Genomic DNA, 24,274 nt, shown 5'->3' on the forward strand with positions numbered 1-24,274 from the left:
TTTGTCTGCCCTCCTACCCAATTCTTGTGGGGAGGTCAGATCAGAGTCAACCAGGTGCTGATGTAGAAGCTGATTTTGACAATTACTTAAGATTTGCTCTCTCATAATTAAATTATACAATCCTGTATAGTCAGTAACCTTACTTCCCAGCAACCAGCCCTCCAGAGCCTTAGTGGCACACTCAACAAATTCAGACCAGTCCTGAGTCTGTGTCTTCTGGGTGTCTCTGAACATTAACCTGTACTGTTCAGTGGTTAAGCCCAACCCATCAATCAGAGCACTCTTCAGGACCATGTAGTTTCTAGAATCCTCATCACTAACTGTGAGGAGTCTGTCTCGGCCTCTACCTTCAAAGGAGAGCCACAAGATTGCTGCCCACTGCTCCTGAGGGATCTGCTGTACTCTGCAGGCTCTCTCCATTGCAGTAATCCATTTATGGATATCATCCCCATCTTTGTAGGGGGGCACAATCTTACTCAGGTTTCTTGTATCAAAGGACCTGTCTTTATCCTTCTGGATATTGCTGCCACCAGTGGATCCTAATCCACTCTCTCTAGGCTGTCTTGCTCTAGCAAGTTTCTCTTTAGCCAGGGCAACCTCTAACTCTTGCCTCTGGATCCTAAGCTCAGCCTCTCTCATCTTGGCCTCATGTTCCCTTCTCTGAGGGCTAGTCATCTCCTTTCTGGAGTGACCATGAGAGCCTCTAGAGACATGGGAGGTATTGGATTCACCTGAGTGATGCCTTCTCCTCCTATGGCCCTGGTTAAGTCCACCTGAGGGTCTGAATGGGTTGTTACCTGATTCATTCCCAAGTTGACTTAAGTTAGCCTGGTTCAGTCTACTGACCAGCACCTGACTATCTCTGTCATCATCTGACTCACTGCTTTCCACCTCCTCCTCCTCTTCTTCTTCCTCTTCCTCTATATCTACTTGAGGAGCTCCAGTGGTGGAGGCATCCTCATCTACTAGGATGATAGGGGCAGGGGGGTCTACAGTGTCATCCTCTGAAGGATGGCCTCCTTCAGCATCCCCTGTGGGGTTTGCTTTAGAGGTCTTTAGAGCCTCAGACTGATCCAAGAGCTCTCTTAGGTGGTCTGTAGTAGGGGAAGGCCCTGTCTTCAGACCCCTTAAGACACAAAGCTGTCTTAATTCCTTAAAGGGAAAAATAGCAAACTGGGATGGTGCCCTTGGAGGGTCACTCTCAACAGGAGTAAGTCCACTGGACCCCTCTGTTCCAGACATTGCTCTAGTGTGGGTGGATGTGTTGCAATCTACCTACACTGGTGTTTACCTACTAAACCTATCTAGTAGTTGTAGCTAGGGTGTGCTACTCCCTTTGCTCTACAACAACTAAGTTCAGTAGAACTTAAGTATACTAGTCTTGTTTTATATGTACCTAGCAGGTACCTGTGTGATCTTTCAGATGATAATCTCAAAGATTGTAATGGTAAAACAACAGCAAGCTCAGATCCCAATCCGCTGCTCACCAATGTGAGAAGTTGGCCTGGTATATAATGCTCACTAATTCTAGTGATCACTTTGTACCATGCCAAGCAACCCTTATGATGATGGTTGTAATTCAACCTTGTAGACCAGTTATCCTAGTGGTAACGTGGACAAAGCAGTCTTAGGCTAAACTCTGAAAGGCATGTGAAGCCAGCTGTTATACCATACACAACCCCCTTGAATACCAAATGAAAGGGACACCACACAGATATATATTGAAAATATATATTGATTTATTAACTATTAAAATCCCCTGGACTCTTTATGAGCACAGAAGCACAAGCGTAAAATCACAAGACAGTTTAAAATACACAAAAGTTGCACAATATGGATGAGCCCTAGGGGCCACCTAAACCATATACTAAATTAGTGGTATAAGGGATACCTAAAGGAAAGTGAAGAGGCCTAGGGCCTTGGGAATCGCTGGAGCTATTCGAGACTGGAATTAACTAAGTCGGGAAAGGCCCACGGGACTCGGGTGCAGTGTTCAAAGTGCACGCACTTCTCAATACAAAGTCTATGGTGCGTAAAAAGCACAAAGTTAGAAAGTTAGGAACCTTCCGAGTGACCTACGGAGCTGAAACTTAAAACACAGGCCCTTGGGATGTGTACCAGTGCAGGAGCACCGGCGGAGCTGAGTTACCTCACCCACAGGAAGCGGGTGCACAGGGTCGAAGATGTGTCGGGTTTCGTCACGCTGGTCGATGGTGCTTGGAGCTGAAGATGCTGCAGGCGGCTCGATAAGAAGAGTTCCGGTGGATCCAAGGGTGGATCAGAAGAGTTGAAGACCTGAAAGCAGAGGGGACAGTGTTCAAAGTCACTAGCCAGTGACTGCCCTGGAACCAGAGTGGAACCAGGCGATGTCGGGTGCAAACAGGCGTTGTCGGGTAGCTTCTTTCTGCAGCCACGTGGATACCCGGGGTCGAGGACGTCCAGGAGTCGGTCACGAGCTGTCCCACGTAGGCTTCTCGCTGTTGGCGGTGTCGGCGACCTGATCGGAGCAAACAGGCCTTGGCAAATGCAAGCCACGCAGAAGTCGAAAGATGCTGTTCACTCGGACCAGCAAGGTCAGAGCGGGTGCTCCTTTTCACAGGAGCTTGGGTAGGTCTGGAGCAACCAGACCTGCTGTTTTAAATCTTTGGGTTCGTCGCCAAGATGGCCGCTGACCACGTGGCTAGTGGCCGGGATGGCGCGTCGAGTGGCACGGTGCAAAAGGGCCCCACGCAGATCGTGGAGATGCTGGGGGGCTGATCTTCGGTGCAAGGGCTGCTCGGTGGTGGGGGTTCTCAGTCCCCAAAGCACAACGTCGAGGATGCCTCAGAAGCTGCGCAGTCAGCTTTACGAGTGTCTTCCAAGAGGTCCGGTCCCACGTCACTCGGTGCCTCCACGGGTCCCTTCTTCGCAGGGACTGTGGATCGGGCTCTGAGAGGTCTGGGAGTCTGGTTCTTGTCGGGCTCTGGGCTCGGTCTCCGGCGGGAGGCGGCGGCAAAGCAGACGTCGAGTTGCTGGTTGGTACCTGTGTTCACAGGGTGGTCACTCCTTGGCCACAAGGGAGATTCTTCTTCAGTCTTCTGTGCAGCAGAATGTCGAAGTCCAGTCTTCTTCTTAGTTTTAAGTTGATTTCGGGATGATCTGCCGTGCAATGGCACTGCTCCCCCTCTTATTCCCAAACTGGGGGTGGATCACCTACTAGGTCCCTCCTCTGGGTGAACCAGGAAGGGGGGCGGTTACACCCCCTTTCCTTTGTCCAGCTCCGCGCCAGGACTGGGGCTGGAAGGCCCCAGAACCGGTTTGGACTGGCCTATGCACGGGGACACCTTGTGTGCCCCGGGCATGTCTGATTCTTTTCAGCCCTGTCCTACCTAATACACAAAATCCTGTCTGGGGTGGTGCTCGCACCTCCCAAGGCAGGAAACCCTTTGTCCAGGCCACCATCTGCCGAGTTTCGGTCAGCAGCAGGAGGCCAGACTTGTGTCTGTGGTGGCAGCGTCCATTTTGTGAAGCTGAGGCTCTGTTTAACTTTAACCGGGGTTAAGGCTACACACATGTCGTGTCCCTCTAGAAGGGTGGAATGCTATCCCCGTCGCCAGAATTGGCGAGGGGATAGTATTCCAATTCGTATGACACCTTACTCGACATGTTTTGATAAAGCCAAACCAAAGATAGCATTTAACCGCGAGGATTATAATGCACTTAAGAGTATATGGTATGGCAATATCCCGGAACGGCTTAGGGATTGGTTCCCGACAGCTGCAGACAGGCTCAGCTCATGCTAGAGCACCATCTCACATGTAACCATGCACTCTGCCCCCAGGATTGCAGGGGCCTTCCATAGGAATGGCTTACAGGTTAACATGTGTCCAGTTTAAGGTTAGATATAGGGATACTATATCTAAGTAAGAGGTGATTACACCAACTTACCCCAGCTGAGTGATCAGCCAGTTGTGTCAAATCTGGAGGCCAGGCCAGGGGTGGCACAAGACGTGCTGCAGCCCCTGGTAGGCCTTGGATGCACCTATGCCCTGGGTACCTAGGGTACACTGTTACAGGGGCCTATAAGGTGAACCAGTTCCAATTATGTTATGCACCTAGGGTACATGGAGTCCATTTTAAGGAGAGAGCAATCAGCCTGGGGCCCTGAATAGCAGGATCCCAGGCCAACTAAGTCAAAAACCAGCTAAACACCAGGCAAAAAGTTTGGGGGTAACCATAGTCAGATATCCACCTTCCTACACTCCTCGGCTGCAGTGGGGCGCCCCTTGGTGTTTCACTCGCTATCCAGCTGAGTTGCATCCGCACTTGCGGCTACAGTAGACCGAAAAAAGCACAACGCGCCGAGATCTGGATGGCACCGAGGTGGTGTCTAGCAAGTTGCCGCACTGGTCTGGTCATCCTACAATGCTGCGCCGAAAGTCGGCGTGGGGTGTCCCGTTGGCCTATGAGGTGGTGTCAGTAGCGGATCGATGTGTGAATAGGTCGGAACCAGCACAAGGCGCCAAGATCCGGATGGCACGGAGGTGGTGTCATAGTTGAGAGTTCTGAGCAGCGCTTGTAACACTGTCTGAAGCTTATTTGCACCTGCTGCAGCTTCACTATTGCCCTGGTGTGGCCAAAGATCGCCCATGACATAGGCGGCCGGCTCCCATGGTCCGGCAGAACTTTTTTCCTTTTCCTTTCTGCATCTTGTCCCACTATCCGTTTGACCTTTAGACACGACCAGGTCCCTGAATGTGTGCAGGGGGACGCTATTGATTGAATCAAAATGGCGGCTTCACACAAAGCTGACTCAAGCGTTGCTGGTGATGCTATACAGACAAAAATGGTTTTCAGTTTGTACATTCTTCAGGATTTTTCCATCCAAGTCTGCTTGAGAGTTTGTAGAACAATGGCTTTAGATCTTGCCCTCCCCTCTTTTGACTGTTGGTTCTTGTTGCCCATCTCTTCTGTTGTCATTTAACTGAACCTTTTTTGACTGCCGAAAGGGGTTCTGGTCCGACCGCTGGTTGGTGGAGACATTTTGACTATATCCTGGACCTGCCCGGCCTCGCCCAAAATGGCGCCAGTATAAATGGGACTCGTAAATCCTTGTTGTGTACTGGTTGCACAACCTTGATATCACGAGATACGTATGCAGTTTTGAAGCACATGGCGGGCGGGAACGAGAATTGATTGAATATTTCGACATCCCTATTGATATTAAGTTCTGATGTGTTATTGATTACTGTACTATTGAAAGTTTGAATTAACGTCACCCATGGTACTTGCCGCAAATGTATATCTAGATAATTTTATTGTAAGTGGCCCTGTCGTATTTTAATTACAAAATGTACGTCCACCGATTCCGCAACTGTTAGACACTTTAGTTCTTGCAACCTAATGGCCCGCTCGTTGCGTTCCTCTACAGTGTAAATGTCTCCTCATCATATACGATTCCAGTTTGCTCCGTGGCCGGCCCACGTGGTTATAGGCCCGTATTTGTATACTGACATTTTTACAATAAAGGTTTTTAAAACAAAACATGGTAGTAGTATTTACATTGGTAAAGTTTTAATTTTAGTCACTGTTTTCGAATCAGTAAAAGGCAAGTGAAATAAAGCAGTCCAATTACATGACAGATAAAAGGTATAATACGCGGGAACGCAGTAAAGATAAATGATCAAGGGCTGTTGTGTTTTTTACTCCTGCAACATAAAGTGATCGATAAGAATCTGATATTCAGGCGTATCGGCGACTAAGACAGCAGGCCGAGCATCTTTTGCTCAACGGCTCCGTCATGGGACGAAGAAACGCCCTTTTTCTAGCAAAAGGAATATATTTTACTTGCAGGACAGTTGTAAATTTTCCGGGAAAATACATTAGCCTGGAACATTATAACATATATGTTTAAGAAAAAATAATGTTCGAAAGCAATAAAAAGCTTAATTTTTAGGTCATATGACCAAGCCTTTCATCATTAGAATAACAAAAGTAAAATGAACCAATGAAAAGTTTTATTAACAAGTCACATGACCTGTTATGCTTACGTTACGCGCTGCGCGCCACGCCCCGGATCCCTTCCGGGAAGCTGCGCTTCGCGCAATGGAGTACTTCCGGGTGCGCTAACGCGGCGTGTCATATAACGCATTACGCGACAACGTAGGTCCAGAATATAGTCAAAATGTCTCCACCAACCAGTGGTCGGAACACAACCCCTTTCAGCAGTCTAAAAAGTTCTGTTAAATGACAACAGAAGGGACAGGCAACAAGAACCATCAGTCAAAGAGGGGAGGGCAAGTTCTTCCCTACCGGGTCACGTTGGGGCGCTACCGGAACTGATCGAATTGGTAGTCTACAGTGTTTCTGGATGTTTCAGACTGAAGCTGGCGTTAGCATGAGAGCACCACCATCTCGTATCTCAGTCGTGGCCATTCCACGAGCAATCATGGCAGCCGCTCCCCACCAGAAGCCTGCGGGAGTCGAGGGCCCCCAAGACTTTTGTAGAATCTTCAAGGCTCAGTGGACGCTTTTGAGAATGGGGCCCAAGCCCTAGCAGACAAGCATCCGAGTTCCAAGGTGTCCCATGGCCATTTTAGTGGACCACGCCCAAATCTGAAGAGGCGGCCGCCATTTTGAGAGTCCTGTGGCAGCCGCCTATAGCTGCATCGCAAGAGCGGGAGCAACTCAACTACATGGTGAGCGAGACGCTGTAGTCGCAAGAGCGGGCGGTAAACAGCAGAATGGCGGAAGAGGCACAGTGTAGCAAAAGCGGGCGGAATGGCAACTGAAACGGTAAAGGGGCGCCCCACTGTAGCGTGTCTTCAGGTCAAACGGATTGTGGGATAAGGTCCAGAATGGATGAGTCATGAAAAGGCAAAAAGTTCCGCCGGACCCCGGGAGCCGGCCGCCTATGTCGGGGGCGATCTTAGGCCACGCCAGGGCAACACGGCTTGGGGAGGGGGCAGAAGTCAAGCGCACCCTCCCAGTCCGCGCCACCACACCGTATGTTGAAAATCTGAAGCCATCATTCTACAAACTCTCAACCAGCCTTGGATGAAAAATCTTGAAGAATGTACAAACTGAAAACCAGTTTTTGTTTGCATAGCATCAGCAGCAACGCTTGCTATCAGAGTGCATGAGTTTCATGCTCGATCGATTGAGCTAGCCGGATCAGGCAACAAAAAGTATAAAATAGTTATGTAAATAGTTATTTAATAAAATGTTTTACCCTGTTACTTTGCTGGTGTGTTGTATATATTTATAATATTTGCATAGAGTTTATCGTTATTTTGGGTGGGGTGGGTGGCGGAGCCTAGCTGTCTTGCAGCCATCATGGTGTGGAGCTCAGTTCATCTCACTAGTTTCGTATTTCTCATGAAGGGTTGTTCCTAATGTTTCTATTTTAGCGAGGTCAAAAAGAGATCCCATTAGTGGCCTACTGATTTTGCTCGATTATTTTTTTTTTTTACACGATTTTTCACTATCTGCAAAGACTAAACAGAGTATTGCGGCTTTGTGCTTGTTAGTAAATAGAGAATGAACCAAAGAGAATAAATTCTAAAATAGTAAATGCTTGGATAACAATCAATCAAATGGAGAGACAAGCAGGCACGACGGATTACAACGGGGGCAAAGGCCTGCGTTAACTACCCTTCACTATCTGCAAAGAGAGAGTACTTCTAAGAGAAAAGAGGGGGGGGGCAGCATTCAAAGCACATCAGCGTGCATAAATACGAAAATGTTTTTACCTATCACGTACTTGACATTTGACAGCTTTTGATATTTGCTATTAAAAAACCATTGAAATTCAATGAAAAAACCATAGGTTTTAGCCCATATATAGTTAGGGATTAGCATTTACAAAACCTTGAAAATTCACTGAAAAAACCATAGGTTATAGACCATATATAGTTAGGGATTAGCATTTACAAAACCTTATTTTACTCGCATAAAACCATTGAAATTCGCATATATAGTTAGTTGCGCTAACTATATATCGCGCACCCGCAATCCACTGCTGATGATGTCACATATTACATCATTCATGACATGGTCAGTGACATCACTGATGACATCACTGATGACATCTCAAATGACATCACTGATGACATCACTGATGACAACATCCAGTGACTGTATGTTTCTGTAAAGTTAAAATATGTATTACATATTGAAGAACGAGTGGATGTATAAGTGTCTGGATGAAGGATTTAGTAGGTGCATGACTGACTGTATAAGTGAGTGATTAAATGTGTCTCACTGAGTGCATGGGTTAGTGACTAAACTGTCTTAATTTGTGCATCATTATGTCTGTTGTTCTGTAAACTGCTGCATGTGTTGATCAGTAGCTATATGAGTAACTATATGGGTTATTGATTGGTTGCCCAAGTATTTGTATGGGAGACTGAGTGTGTGTGGGGGTGGCTGGGAGGTGTATGACTCTGTGCATAGATGTGTGAGCAGTTGATTCACTAGATGTATGGGTTCAAAAGTGCATGTGGAAACAGCTGTATGGGCGGTTGACTGTGTGCATGAGTGTATTGGTGAGTGAATGGATATCTCAGTGCTACATGTCAAAGTAAGTACATATGTAAAACACAGTACATGTGAGAGTTGACATATATAAATAACTGTGCATAAGAGCCAGTGAATGTGTGAGTGGCTGTATGGATCATTGTGAACTTGTATCAGGGATTGTATAAGGGAGTAAATATGTGTTAGTATATGTTTGAATAAGTAAGATGTGTATAACTGTATAGTTGAGGAAATGGAGGTGTGATTGATTCTTTGCATGACTGACTAGGTGTGTGAGTAACTCCATGGATGAGTCTGTGAGTGTCTGTTTACACTGAGTGTATCTAAGGTTATATCAGAGTCTGAAGAGGTTCATCGTATAATCACATGAATGATATCATCAGTGATGTGATCAGTAATGTCAAATGAGATGTCATCAGTGATGTCATCAGTGATGTCATTTAAGATGTCATCATTGATGTCATCATGGATGTCATTTGAGATGTCATCAGTGATGTCATCAGTGATGTCATTTGAGATGTCATCAGTGATGTCATCAGTGATGTCACTGACCATGTCATGAATGATGTAATATGTGACATCATCAGCAGTGGATTGCGGGTGCGCGATATATAGTTAGCGCAACTAACTATATATGCGAATTTCAATGGTTTTATGCGAGTAAAATAAGGTTTTGTAAATGCTAATCCCTAACTATATATGGTCTATAACTTATGGTTTTTTCAGTGAATATATATATATATATATATATATATATATATATATATATATATATATATATATATATATATATATATATATATATATATATATATATATATATATATATATATATATATATAAAAATTGTACAAAAGTGTTGCCGAACCAGAAAGGGACCTATTGTTCATAAGTATAGAAAAGAAACTCTCGGTAAAGTTCTCATAAAGTCTGAACGGACTACTTAATCTAGATTCTGTCTTTCTAGGTAAGGAAAAAAAGCATTTGAGGCCTACAGGAGAAAATGGTTAAATCATTTCCACATTTTGATTAATACAAAGCAAACATTAATATGAATAATGAAGGTTTCTTAGAAAACTTACTCATTACTGTTTCACCCATAAACTACATATCATTATTAGGGACTACTATAAAGAAATTGTTGCACATTTTGATTTCTTCAAAAAGATTACTGTTCGTTATTCTTGTTATTCATGTTTAATTTTTGCATGTTACTAAAATAAAATAGCAAGTCTTATTACTCTCAAACATCTTTTAACTAAGCCTTTAAATAATTTTCAAGCAATTTAATATGTAAGCATTCTTTTCATTTGTCGCATAAGGTAATCAGCAGCACATTTTCTAGGTTATATATGTTTAGATTTTTAATCACATGATTACAAAGGCCAATAACTGTTTTCTCTCTCTTTAATGTTTCTTTTCACATTTTTCAAGTATTCAGAACACTTCTGCATGCTTATATGATGCTGTAAATGATCTCAAGTTTTTGCCATAATTTATTTTGCACATGTATTAATGTAAGTATCACAAATTTTATTGAATGAAGAGAATTGATAAAGGAAATTGTCTGTAAACGTTTACGCTTCATCAATATTTCGGCAATCTGTGTTTTTCAGTCCATTCATTAACAGTTCATTCATCACTGATTGAGAAATTAAAAACAGAAAACAACCACTTCTATGCTTGTAGGTCTGTCAAGTCTTCTGTGAAGAGAAGGTATGTTTAGGGACCTCGCTCTCTAGGACTCAGCAAATCAAAAAGGATTCTTTAAGAACTGATAAGAAGTAAGTTTAGTGTGTAAAAGTGGCAAGATATATTATATACACTATGGCCCTCAGAACAAGTTGGGCAGGATAGGTGGGGTATCCACCACACACAGTAAATATCATTATCACACAATTCATAGTTCTGACCCCATGCAAACTCCTGTTTGCACAGCAATTGAAATGTAGTCCTGAACTTGTATTGAGGGGAATTAAATGTTCTTCTTGCTTATGTAGCTGGAATATTTAATACGATATCACTGCATTTATATCAATAATAGATTTTTCTAACTAATGTGTTGATGTGAGGTTACTCACACATAGTGCTTAGAGTCCTTGGATAAAAAGCCTGCGAATCTGTAGGGTGAGAAGTATTTGTGAACCTCTAAGTAAGTGATGATTAAAATATTTCAAGGAGGTTCTGGACTACAGAAAGAGATGGCAAGTCAACTCCCTTCTTTCAAAAAGCAAGAGCAGACGTGCAAGATGTTAAAAACATATGCCAAGTGACCAACATAATGTTCCTTGAGAAACTTTTGAAAAACAATGTAGAAACTTAGCTGAAAACAATTATCACCAATACAATCAAATTGTGTGAACGTGGAGCTACTGATCTGGTTGTTAGATCACAACCTCCATGCTGCCATGCAGCAAAATGTAGAGGATGCACTATGCATCCTTGATTATGACAACTTGTGCTTGTTCATCTCACGTGTTTAACTGAATTATATGTACCTGATTCCTCTATTCTTTTAAGTGTCCTTTAAAGGTTTACCACGTATCACAAGCACCTTATCTGACAAATGAAAGACAATTTCTCATCCTTTTACTCATTAGGGATGAATACCCCCAAAATATATTTCCCTTCCTACACTCCTCAACCTTTACATTTTTTACGTAATTATGAAGTTTTATGTAACACAAACTTGGTCCTAAGGCATTAGAAAGCTTTACATGAGCTCAAGATTACATAGCATAATTCAATATTTTATGTTAGACATAGGAGATTAAGTAAATTCCCCAAAATCACAGAATGTTGAATTGTGGCCAGAGTTAGAACATTTTCAAAGTTTGTAGCTCTGGCCATTAGGTCACACGTATTCCGTCTCATTTATATGGTTCAAACATGCCCCATGGACATTAGAACACTTTACATGAACACCAGATTACATGACATATTTATTTATTTTTGTGTGGGGGATAAGGAGATTATGTGATTTACCCAGCATATGCTGCAACTTGACTGATGCTCCAATCACATCTCATTGGTTCTCTTCATGCTCTTGTGGCTGTCCATTGAAGCCTATATCATAGTCAAAAGACTCCATTGGAGACATTAAATCACCTGCCAACTGATCTTCTATGGGTTTCCAAGAACTTGATGTCATGTACGAACGTTAACAATTTGTAAATGTGCTTTATCTTGTGCTGTTGCTGTTGTACATATTTTGTAACAAAAAGGGAACTCAAACAAGTCAGCCATGACGTACAGGTGCTGAATAGCAGAGTTTCTTACCGGGTGATTCCCGGGTGCTTCACCCAGGAAGAAACTCCGCTATTCAGCACCCGTAGTTCATTGAAACGGCGATTAAGCTGATCACAGTGTGCTACAAGAAATTACCCCCGTACGTGTCTTGGAAATTAATTCTATTGGAGAAGCCATCACAGCAGCTCTGTCTCACCGCGCAAGCTACCTCGACTTTGTTCAGCGGCTAATAAGGTTCTAACTTGCAGGCATGATATTAATGTCCTAATGATGATCCACTCATTTCTTAAACGGATCAAAACGCTGTTGACACCTTAATACACCTTATACGCACAGAAACGTTTGTTCATGTTGATGTAAAGGTGTTTGCAGTGAATTGTTTTCTTGACACTGTATATTCCTTGTGAAACAAACCAAGCTTTGCCTGAGCCCCCTGTTGATAGTTTTTTTCCTTGTTTTGTACTTTATCGGCTGAGTAGGATACGGGGTTGTGTCCCAGTTTATGTATTTTTATGTATTACTATGTTGAAAGCCTACACGTAAATATTAGACCTCTGGCTGGCTGGACAAGTCCACGAAATATAGATACGAATGAGTCTATATTAATTTTTTGGTTTCCATCACATTTTCTGGGTACCACTGTTGTTGAAAATAAGTTACTATTGTACATATCTTGTCCTGTGAAAGTGAACACAATTATATATCTGTATTGACGTCTATATATCATTTGATATTTAGATTTTGTGATGATACCACTGTTCACATGACACTCATATTAAACAAATAAATAAATACATATATGTTCTTTCTCACTTGATCCTCAAGATACTCAAAGTCTGGATTTACGCCTGGTAAATGGATGGAAGAGATGCAATGGACGCATTGAGATTTATTACCAAGGAGCTTGGGGGACAGTGTGTGATGATTTGTGGAGTACAGCCAATTCACAAGTTGTGTGCAGACAGCTGGGCTGTGGAACTGTCATGGATTCCCCAGGAGGGGCCGCTTTTGGTCAGGGAACTGGAAGAATTCTTCTGGATGATGTGCTCTGCAGAGGACAAGAATCTCACCTGTGGGACTGTCCCAACAAAGGATGGAACATACATAACTGTCTCCATAAAAATGATGCTGGGGTCATCTGTTCAGGTATTTTGTAATGTATTTACCATGAAAAACAAAGGAAACACGTCTTTTTATATCAATAAATAAGGAAGATGAGTGGAGTAGAGTGGACTTTGGGTGAATGCATTTTTGGTTGTTTGATGCACTGTTGAAATATAAACTGCATTTTAATTAATTCAATATGAAATGTATGTTTAATGACTAACTGTTAGTGTGTCATTGAGTGGGTGAATTGGGTCACTTGGAAGTTCATCTTGGGCAATTTAGATCATATGTCTGGTCTGTTGTACACCATCATATAGAAGTGGTTTAAAGCTATAGCACCAATCCAGGAAAAGTCATGCTATGGAAATGTTGTGTGGATGTGACAGTGGTAAAGAGTAGCCTGACTTGAAATAGGAACTTACACTGCCTAATGCTTAAACAAGAAGAGACTCTTGTGTTTAAATATTGCAGAAAAAAGAGAGAACCAGTGTCTCTCACACTGTGGAAGTGGAAGTGAACAGAATAAGGTTTATTCTGCGCTAGGTGAAATGATTATCCCCTACACAGTAAGGAAGAGAGTGGGTGGTGAGATTGCTAAAGTACAACAGGAATTGAATATCCTGGAGTAAAGTAAGAACATTACTTTTATTTTTTAACCTCTATAAATGCCCCAATCAAAATTGAGGTGGAAGGTAGGGATGTTTTATCACATATGGCCAATGTCTATGGATGACGTTTTTGCCTTAAACTAGGTAAATTATGCATAACGTGCAGAATTTAACGCACATCAAATTCTACATGTATGGTCATTTCTCTCGCATTTTCCCCAATAAACAGTTGTGGCTTGACTGACAAAATTCTACTTAGGACACAGCGTAGGCCTGTGGTAATACCATGAAACTTAGAATCTTTCTATTTGCTGTTACAGGGGCATTGGAATTTAGTGTCTCACAAGTGATCAGGGCCTGAGAGGAGTTAGGCAAAACATCATAACTGGCCTCTTCCAATACTGATGCTTGTTGCTTACAAATACGTCAAGAGTTTTGGAGGGAAACATATATAAACTTATTTTAATCTAATTTTGGAGGGAAACATATCTAAACATTATTTTAAATCTCCTATTAATTTGAATTTCATTATAGATTGTGTTTGTATTTGATTTTTTTCAGATCTTCATTGCACTATTTCTTCTTGTCTTTTAATTTGTGGTATTAACTGGTAGTCCTAACTGGGATGGCAAGATCCAACGTTCTAAAACAACTAGCAGCCTGTCCCGATGTTGTCCGGGTATGAATTGCTGCCGGCCAGTAGTATATTGTTTTGTAAGATTTCGTTTTGATAGCATTTCTTATCTGTGACAGGCCTGTGAAACGCTCCGATTCACAGTGCACTGCTGATGCACTTAAGAGTGCGCCTTCAGTAGTGTGTGAACTTGAGTTTCCATACTTTATTTTTCCTTGCAATATTATATTACGCAAACTCGACAACATTGCATGAGCACAATTTATATTACAGAAGAACACATTCATTTGTGGTAGGCAGGGCGAAACAAAGCTTGCCTGGAATCACAGGGTGTTAAGCTGATGCTGAGATTCGAACGTAGCTCCCCAGCTCTAAAGTTCGCAATTCTAGACCTTGTGGCGGGAGGTGTGTCTAAAAGTGTATGTCGGTGATGGCTATCAATGAGAGAGACCTGTGCATTTTTCAAATGGGTGGTGAAAAAATATGAGTATGTTGCTGGAGATGTGGGCCGCCGTGCCACCAATATACTTACCGGAGGAGGGTAAACACCCATTATTCCGCAACTTTCTTTCCGCATGCCATCACTCCGCATACTTTCATTACGAAAGTATCATGACTCCGCAATGCCATTAAAACGCATGGCATTACATTTTATATGCTTTTACCACGCATACATTTACAAAAAAATTCGTTGTAAATGCATGAATGGTAAAAACATGTTTTTTTTTAAATGTTTGGATGAGGTAAGTATGGGTATAGGGGTATATGTTTTGGGGTACTGAGGTATATGTTTTGGGGTGTTTGGGTATTTAAAGCGTTCAGATATAGTTTTGGGTTATGGGGTACAGGGGTAGTTGTAGGGTTTAGGGATAGGTATGGGTTTTGGGTTACAAGGGTATTTTTAGGGTTCAGGGCTAGGTTTGGGTTTTGGGGTATAGGAGTATTTTTAGGGTTCAGGGGTAGGTTTGGGTTTTGGGGTACAGGGGTATTTTAAGGGTTCAGGGGTATTTTAAGGGTTCAGGGCTAGGTTTGGGTTTTGGGGTACAGGGGTATTTTTAGGGTTTAGGGCTAGGTTGGGTTTTGGGGTACAGGGGTATTTTAGGGTTCAGGGGTAGGTTTGGGTTTTGGAGTACAGGGTTATTTTTAGGGTTCAGGGCTAGGTTTGGGTTTTGGGGTACAGGGGTATTTTTAGGGTTCAGGGGTAGGTTTGGGTTTTGGGGTACAGGGGTATTTTAAGGGTTCAGGGCTAGGTTTGGGTTTTGGGGTACAGGGGTATTTTAGGGTTCAGGGTAGGTTTGGGTTTTTGGGTACAGTGGTATTTTTAGGGTTCAGGGCTAGGTTTGGGTTTTGGGGTACAGGGGTATTTTTAGGGTTCAGGGGTAGGTTTGGGTTTTGAGGTACAGGGGTATTTTTAGGGTTTAGGGATAGGTTTGGGTTTTGGGGTACAGGGTATATTTATAGGGTTAAGATGGGTTAGTGTTTAAGGGTGTTGGGGTATTTTAAGGCGTAAGGGTGGGCTATGATTATGGGGTGCAGGGGTATTTAAAGGGAGCAGGGTGGGATTAGCACACGATATGAGACATGGCAGGAAGGGTGGAACGTACCACACGCCCCCAGCATTTGTATCGCCCCCAGCACACGCCCACAGCACAAATCACACACGCCCACAAGGGACTACTTTGATGGAACGGTTCTTTTACCTTTTAAATATATATGGTGGGCGTCTGCATAGCCTATGTCCTTCTGCTGCAACTGCCCTTTCCAAAGCTGTATTGGGTGTTGTGATTGGTGCTGTGGTTCCTGAGACTACCCGCCTCAAAGGTTTGGGCTCTCTCTTTATTATATTAGTAAGGATTCTATCCACTAGAAACAAAATACAGCAAAATGCAAAATAGAGAGAAATATTGCCTCATATGTTAATGATGCACCAAGTTGACGCCCCACTCTAATGTTTGGGAACTAGGTTATTAATTCAAATACAGTTTTTGTTCTCTAAAATTGGAAGGAATCCCCTCAGCACTGCTGATACATTTGAAGATGTCTCCACGAATGAAGAATTTAGGAAGGTACAATAGGCCAAACAGTTGGAAAATGTGTTTTATTTTCTTCATTAGGTAAACAATAATTATGTTGTGTTTCTATTGCAGGGGAAATCACATTAAGTACAGTAACACAACCAACTACGACAACTACACCAGCAGGTAATAGCACAGCGATGCAGCGTGCGCTACAAAATCTGTTTTATTAATTAAAATGTTTACTTACCTCCAATTATCCGTATTCCGGTTTTTAGCACCCCCCACCCTGGCCCCACCCCGCCCCGCCTTTCTGCTCCACCGGAACTCCCTCCACGGGCCGCGGCTGTGTAGACAGAAAAATCACCTAAACAATTATAAATTTCATGGCAACCGTTTTTAAATTGTGAATTGCACTTTAAAACTCCTCCTGCCTTGAGTGACTGGAAGTTGTCACAAAATATAAAAAACAAATTAGCAAAACATACCATAAAACAGCACTTTTAAGAGACTAAGGGCCCGATGTAGGTAGGGCGTTACCGATCGGTAACGGCCGAAAATACCGATTTTTGGCCCTTACCGATCGGTAAACAGCCATCGAGATGTAGGGAACAAAAAACATAAAGAATCGGAGTGAAAACCGAATAGGAATGAGTACCGAATGGGAAAGAATCCGATACGTGCATACCGAAAATCGGATATGTAACGAATCGGAAAAACACCGATTCGGATGCAAAGACCGATTCGGTCCATGTACCGAATCGTTAGTGACACCGAATCGGAAAATCACCGATTCGGTCCATGTACCGAATCGGTAGTGACACCGATTCGGACAATCACCGATTCGGTCCATGTACCGATTCGTTAGTGACACCGAATCGGAAAATCACCGATTCGGTCCATGTACCGAATCGGTAGTGACACCGATTCGGACAATCACCGATTCGGTCCATGTACCGAATCGGTAGAAATACCGATTCGGACATGAGCCGAATCGGAAAACATGCCGATTCGTATGAATCGCCGATCGGGAAATTCCCCGATTCCGACAGTTGGGGAGATGTAGGGAGGCACAGAAACACCGAAATCGGCTCAAAATTGGTAGAATTCACTCGGTATTTACCATGGATTGCAATCAGGTGGTAACCAACTCCAACCCATATAAACAGTCCCAAAATGCATTGCAACTTGCAGGATGGCAGCTTTCTATGTCATTGCGAGGCGGCTACGGCTACAGCAGGAAGGACAGAGGGAATGGCTAAGAAATGAACAGGTCTACAGACAGAGGATAACCCTGTTCATGCTCACAGAGGCAGAGATACTACAGAGATACAGGCTGGACTCTGACACCATACTTGAGCTCATCAGGGATCTCAAGCCATTCTTGGACCACCACACCCCAAGGGCACACGCCATCCCTGCGCACATCCAGGTGCTATGCAGCCTACACCTGCTAGCGTCTGGCAGCTATCAAAGTGGTGTAGCAGCAGCAGGAGGGGTGAGCCAGAGCAGCCTGTCAAGGTTCTTCCACACATTCCTTGACGCCATGATACACAGGATGGACCAATACATCTCTTTCCCTGCAACCCATGCAGAACTGCTACAAACCAAAGCTGACTTCTACCAGATGGCACAATTTCCCCAAATCATCGGTTGCATAGATGGCACGCACATTCCGATTTGCCCACCAGCGGACACCGAATACATATACCGCAATCGCAAGTCTACACACACCATCAACGTGCAGGTGATCTGCAATGCAAAGTGCACCATCACAGACCTGGTAGCAAAATTTCCAGGGAGTACCCATGACTCCTATATTTTCCAACAGAGCGGCATATATGCACGGCTGATGACTGGCGAATTTGGAGAAGGATACCTCCTAGGTGAGACACATCATCAGACCCCCATAACACATAGTAGGTAGGTGGAATACATGTATGCATGTGTCTAATGTGACCCCTTTCTCTTCCAGGCGACAGTGCATATGCCCTCCGCTCATTCATACTCACCCCCTACCTCAACCCCTCCACACCCAGCCAAAGGAGGTATAACCGGGCCCACATACGCACAAGGAATGTTGTTGAACGGACCTTTGGCATCTGGAAAAGTAGATTCAGATGCCTGCACAAGAGTGGAGGTGCAAGGCAGTATACCCCCATCACCTGCTGCAAGATCATAGCTGTATGTGCAATGTTACACAACCTTGCGGTGAAGAAGGGCACTGAGGTGGAGTTGTCTGACTACGAGGACCATGACGACGACGAAGCTGTGCCACTGACACAGCCAGCTGGGGTGTGTACACCAAGTGATGGCAGATACAGACGTGAGGAGATTACTGAGAACTATTTCTGACTGAGTACAGATGCAAAGACAGCAAAATGTTGATTGGAAAAAACAAATTTTAATAGTGTTGCAACACAGTTACAGCACTGATGTGCAACAAAAAATGGTGTATGGGAAATAAAATAAAGTCCAAGGTTCAGGTTGCCTCACCCGCCCTTGCAAGGCTATTTCTTTGCCCGCTTGCCAGACCCACTGGGGTGTCCCTCAGCCCCCTCTGAATGCCCAGCAGCATCAGCGGAGCGCCTGGTGCTCCTCCGTGGCTCAGACGCAGCGCTGGCCGGGCTGCTGCGGCTGCTGCTGTCCCCAGCATCACCCAGGTCCAGGGCAGGATTGGAGGCGGTGTTCGAAATAATCATGGCCTCCATAGCAGTGGTGATCCGGGCCATCCCCCTTGTGAGCTCAGCCGTATGCTGACTAAGGACAGATTCCTGGTTGGCGCTGCGATGGCACAGTTGTGCCGTCGCCGCAGCAAGGCGGCCCATGGCGCGGTTCAGCACCCGGGCATCCCGCCTGCGCACCAGCTCATGCTCCTCCTGTCTGCTAGATGAGTGGGTGATGGCAGTGGTTAGCCTGCCTAACCCTGCTGCCACCTCCTTGTTCGATTCCACGACGGCCTGGAATCCCTTGACCAACTCTCCCATCTGCAGGTTGTGCTGCAGGAGCTGGCGTTGGCAGGCCATGGTGGATCTTGCCTGTTGCCTCTGAATCTTCACCATCTGTCCCTCGAGGCCCAGGAATACACTGCCCTCCCGTGCTGGTGCAGCAGTGGTGGTGATGGTACGGCGCCGGGCACTGCTGCTTCCGGCCTGCTGAGTGGGCTGGGGTGCCACTGGTGGGGGTGTGGAGCTGGCCGCTCCCTGAGCCCCTGCTCCCAGGACAGGTAGTACAGGTGGCAAGGCCATGGTTGTGGCAGGAGCTGGTGTAGGCGGAATGGTGTCCCTTGTAGGGGAGTTCTCTGGGGAGAACTGCAAGGGGGGTGTGCTGGCCATTTGTGGGGAGTGCAGTGCATCGAAGTCTATGACCAGGTCTCCCTCCATACCTAGCCCTAGGGTGTCTCCTTCCTCCTCCTCCTCCTGGCCAGCCTGGCTTGTGCTCGGCCCTGCGACTGCAGTGTCAGACGGTGCTGCTCCCTCTGATGTCAATGTTGTTCCGCCTGATGGGGCCCCTAGGTACAAAGAAGCATTTGTAAACTGAGTGCCGATGTATTACAGTCAGTACAATTTTATAGCATTCCACATGTCCTTGCATCTCCTTACACTGTGTCACACTGTTTCCTGTCTTGTGATTCTGCACTGCCATATTTAGCTAACTTCTGCTGACTACATGTACCATGATGCTTGTCTCTTGTATGTTGGTGACAGTACTGTGCTGGGGTTTGCCTATGCATTGTGTCTAATGGGGAGGTGTCTGGTAGGGTGTGTCATGATGCGCATGCTTCTTACCTGTAGCTGTAGCTCTCGCAGAGCTGTCCAGGGTCCCGATACCACTGACACTCTCCCTCTCAATGGTGCTGGAGACCAGTTCCTCCAGCTCGGTGAGGGGTGGCGCCGGGTTCCTGCCTCCTCCAGTGGCTCCAGCCTGCCTCTGTATCTCCGCCATCTTCCTTTTTGTGAGGCTGCGGATGTCATAGAATCTCTTTTTGAGTTCTTCTATGGACCTGGGGGTGACACCGCAGCGTTCACCTACGGGGCGATTTCGGCCCAGATCCTCCTCTTGGTGCTGTCTGGCACGTTGAGGGACAGCTTGCCAAACAGCTGGCTGTGCACCCTCACCACCTCCTCGACCAGCACCTGAAGTTCGGTGGTGGTGAACTTCGGCTTCCTCTTCTGGGAGGACTTCTGGCTTTCTGACTGCTCTGCCATGTTCTTCAGTTCAGTTGGCAACCTCCTATTCCCACTGCTGCTAACTGTGAGTGTTGAGCTCAGGCTGGCTCTCCAGAAACTTCTTAATTAGCTGCACCTGCCAGGGTTGCCACTCCCTGTTTGGGTGGGGGAGGGGGAGCCACCTCATTGGCTGAATCGACTTTTGCCGAATCGGCTTTTACCGAATCGGATATTACCGATTCGGTAAAATCCGATTCGGTATTATCCGATTCGGTAAAAGCCGATTCGGTTGCTTCAATGCATTCCTATGGGCTTTTTCGCCATGGGTGTGTTTTCATGGCTACGAATCTATGATTGCCGAATCGGATTTTACCGATTCGGCTTTTACCGATTCGGTGTTCGCCGATTCGGGACTATCCGATTCGGTGGTAGCCGAATCGGTAATTTCCGATTCGGACCGTGCCGATTCGGAACGTACCGATTCTCATTACCGATGCCTACCGATTCGGTATTCATTCGCTTTTTTTTCCCTACATCTCGTTTTCCGATTTCAGAATACCGATTCGGCCCGCCTCGGTATTTTGAATTCGGAAAATCGCGTTTACCTACATCGGGCCTTTTTTGATTCGCAAAGGCCGAAATTCGCCGAATTTCGGCCTTTGTAAATCGCAAAAGGCTGTTTTGCATTAATTGATATGTATCAAAAAATCGCATCTTAAGGAATCGCAAATACTTGCGATTCCTTATTTTGCTATAGCATTTAAGGATTCGCAGTTTTGCGATTCCTTAAATGCTATGTATGAAGCATTTTACTGTAGCGAATTTAGCTTAAGAAAATGCAATTTACCACCAACTTTCAGTTAGTGGTAAATTGCGATTTCTTTTCAAAATACACTAATTGGCATTTTTTGATGTGGCATGTGACGCACATACATGCCCATAGGGCATGTATGTGCGCCATATGCACACAAATGCTGATTTTAGGGGTGCAGCAGGGTGTCCTTGAGACACCCCTGCACCCTTGAAATCACTCTCATTTTGTGATTAGCAAATTGCGAATCGCAAAATGAAATGCATTTCACAATCATTCCTATGGGCCTCCTGGCCCATAGGAATGAATGGGAAATAATTCCCTATTTGCGAATTCGCAACTTGCGAATTCGCAAATAAGGAAGATTAAGGAATTGCAAAAAAAATGCGATTTTTTTCATACATACCGTTTTGCGATTTCTAAATAGCGATTCCTTAAAAATCGCTATTTAGAATTCGCAAAACGGTACTATGATACATATGGCCCTTAGTGTAACTGAATAAAAATATTGACAACCTCATTTTCGAAAGAACATCAACACAGCACAAAACATCACAGCCAGATTATAACATAAATACATTCAATAATAAAGTAAAACATTCCTTTCAACAACTAAAACACGAATAGAACTGGAACAATGACAAATAATTATAAGTAGCACTTAAAGTGCACTCTTCTTGACTTGGGTAGGTTCTGGATCACAAACCTGTGCTGTTTGGGTAGACGCCCTCCCCGGCCTAATGGAGGGAACTTGTGGGAAGAATAAGATAGGGAATACGTGGGCAGGGAAGGAAATATGGTTGCAGTTGCTGGTAAGGGGAGTTCTCATATGTGTGTTGAGCAAATATCCTTGTACTTTCAGCGCACTTAACCTGGCAATACGTCTAGTAGCTACAAGACTAGTCATTTGTCTCATAGCAAGTGTATTGAAGCGTATGGTATGTATTTTTGCTCTTTTGCTCTCTTCTATCAGGTCAACCATGTGGTGTCTTCGGGCAGAACTTATAGCTCTGCACATATCGATGCAATGTTACATGGCAGATCTACATTCCTTTTGATGTGCTGGGACGAGCGTTGCTATGCTGTGTGACACATTTTGGATATGAGTTCCAGCTTTCACAATTGTCTCTGTCAACATTCTGGACTGTCAAGCAGCTTAAAATCACCACCTTGTCAGAATTCATTTGCACATCTGTTGTAATGACTGTGATATAGTCTTCTTATGCACAGGAGGGCATACTTCAATTGTCACAGGCTCCACTATTTTCTACACAATTCAGTTCCAGTCACCTACACGGGTGAAGAGCTAAAGACTGTCACTGAAGTAAGTTTTATTATGTACTGCATTTCCCATGACGCTTTGGGACGAACTGAGTGCTGGCATGTGTGGCAGTGAGTTCCAACCATTTTTCTTGTTTGAGAAGACTCCCTTGAGCTAATGAGCTAAGGAGTTATAGCTGATGCACTTGTACCCAGTGAGTGGTACAGAGAACTGAGAAGGTTTTAGGCAGCATTTCAAGCACCCCCAAAACAATGTGTTGCGGTCACACGTATGGTCCACACTCACATGTTGAACAACTTATAATTTATTACATAATTAAATTCCCTGAAGAGCATGCATCAGCTGACGTCAGTGTGTGACACTGCTGTTACTCTGCTCCTTTCTCCTGAGTCTCCATGCACCACCAAGAACTCTTAGGACCTCAGGTTCCACACCTGAAACCTGATGTCATACAATAATCCTACAACGCATCTCCCTGTTTATAAGTATGAATTAGCTAACCCACAACACACCCCCTCCCATCGAAACATGAATTAGCTAAACCATGCCCCAACGAAATAAAAACTAAAATAACAAGCATTTGCAATGCAATAGGTCTCGCATTAGGAAAGTTTGAGCTATTGGTATTGTAAATGACAATTTTTTTATTTATGTGTTGGTTTTGAAAATAGCTAAATTAATATCTTTGTCATTTACAATGCCAATAGTTTTAACTTTCGCAAATGTGACACCTATAGCATTTGTAATGCAATATGTGTTGTATTTACGTGACTTAGATGTATTGATATTACAAATAACAATGGCTTTTAATTTTTTTAAATAATTAATACTTAAATAAAAGTTATTGTAATTTATGATGGCAATAGCTTAAACTTTTGTAAATAACTTTTGTGAAGATTATGTTCAGTGTATTTATGATAGATAGCGATACAACCCCCATATGGCAGAGCTCGCAGCGCCACAGTTTCCTAAAGTAAAAGCAGCATGAGAAACTAGAAACTCGCATTACAATAATGGACGCCACGGCTTAGTAAAGCGAAAGCACCGCCGTGTACTGTATGAAGTTACATGTGGTTAACTGCAAGAAAAGCGCATGTCTGTTTTACGCTGTAATTTTTCGATTTGTGCAAAATCAGGGACATACAAAGTGAATAAATGCAGTACTAGTATAAGAAAGTAAACAAAAAGAGGACTTTCTGAGCTACACTGGCAAGGTGAAAAGAGAGACCAACCTGCTGTTTTCTTGATATTCTGGTACTTGTAGTTTTAATTTTATTCCTAAATGCAGATTTACAAACACTGTTCCAGGACCTATAGAAAATCGGACTGACTGAACTACCCATGCCCGACATCAGCAAATTGTAATCTATGAAAACAAGTTAATTTGATGCACATTCACATGCTGGCTTTAGCAAAACATGTATCACTAACTCAAGCAACAAATAATAGTTCTGGCTGGTTATAGTTTTCCTGCAATTCAGTACCCTTATTTTAAAATCAATCATTTCAAGTAAAGTTATAATCTAAAGCTATTTCTGATGTAAAACATCTAGATAACCGGAGCAGTAGCTACGGTCGGTGAGATCACATGCTGTCACCCTCTAAGGAAGCAGCATTCCCGGTGAAAGGTCTGGGAGCGCCTCCCAGCTGACTCTTCGCCCGAGTTCCCGTGCTTGCAAGGCAATGTGATATTTGGTAAAAAGAGTCTGGCGGTGACTTATGCCTTCTAGCATGAAAGTCTGGCCTCATGCAGAAAATTACATTGTGCAAAGAAAGTGCATTATGCAAAATACTGTATTAACTCGTGCACCCGCAGGCTGCGTTCTTTCCTGCAGCAGCCATAGTAGTGAGTGACATGGCGGAAGTGATTCAAAGGGCAATT

At 44.1% G+C, this 24,274-nt stretch overlaps 1 protein-coding gene across 1 annotated transcript in view; it reads left to right on the top strand.

The window, feature by feature from the left end:
- Positions 1 to 24,274, top strand: part of DMBT1 (deleted in malignant brain tumors 1) — an 845,773-nt gene that overhangs the window by 202,210 nt on the left and 619,289 nt on the right. The window contains exons 2-3 of the mRNA XM_086919609.1: positions 12,592 to 12,912; positions 16,263 to 16,316. Coding sequence (XP_086775735.1) covers positions 12,592 to 12,912; positions 16,263 to 16,316 — 375 coding nt within the window. The remainder of the gene's footprint in view (positions 1 to 12,591; positions 12,913 to 16,262; positions 16,317 to 24,274) is intronic.

Source organism: Lissotriton vulgaris, chromosome 5 (genome assembly GCF_964263255.1).
Source record: "Lissotriton vulgaris chromosome 5, aLisVul1.2, whole genome shotgun sequence".
In the NCBI taxonomy this organism is placed as follows: Eukaryota; Metazoa; Chordata; class Amphibia; order Caudata; family Salamandridae; genus Lissotriton; species Lissotriton vulgaris.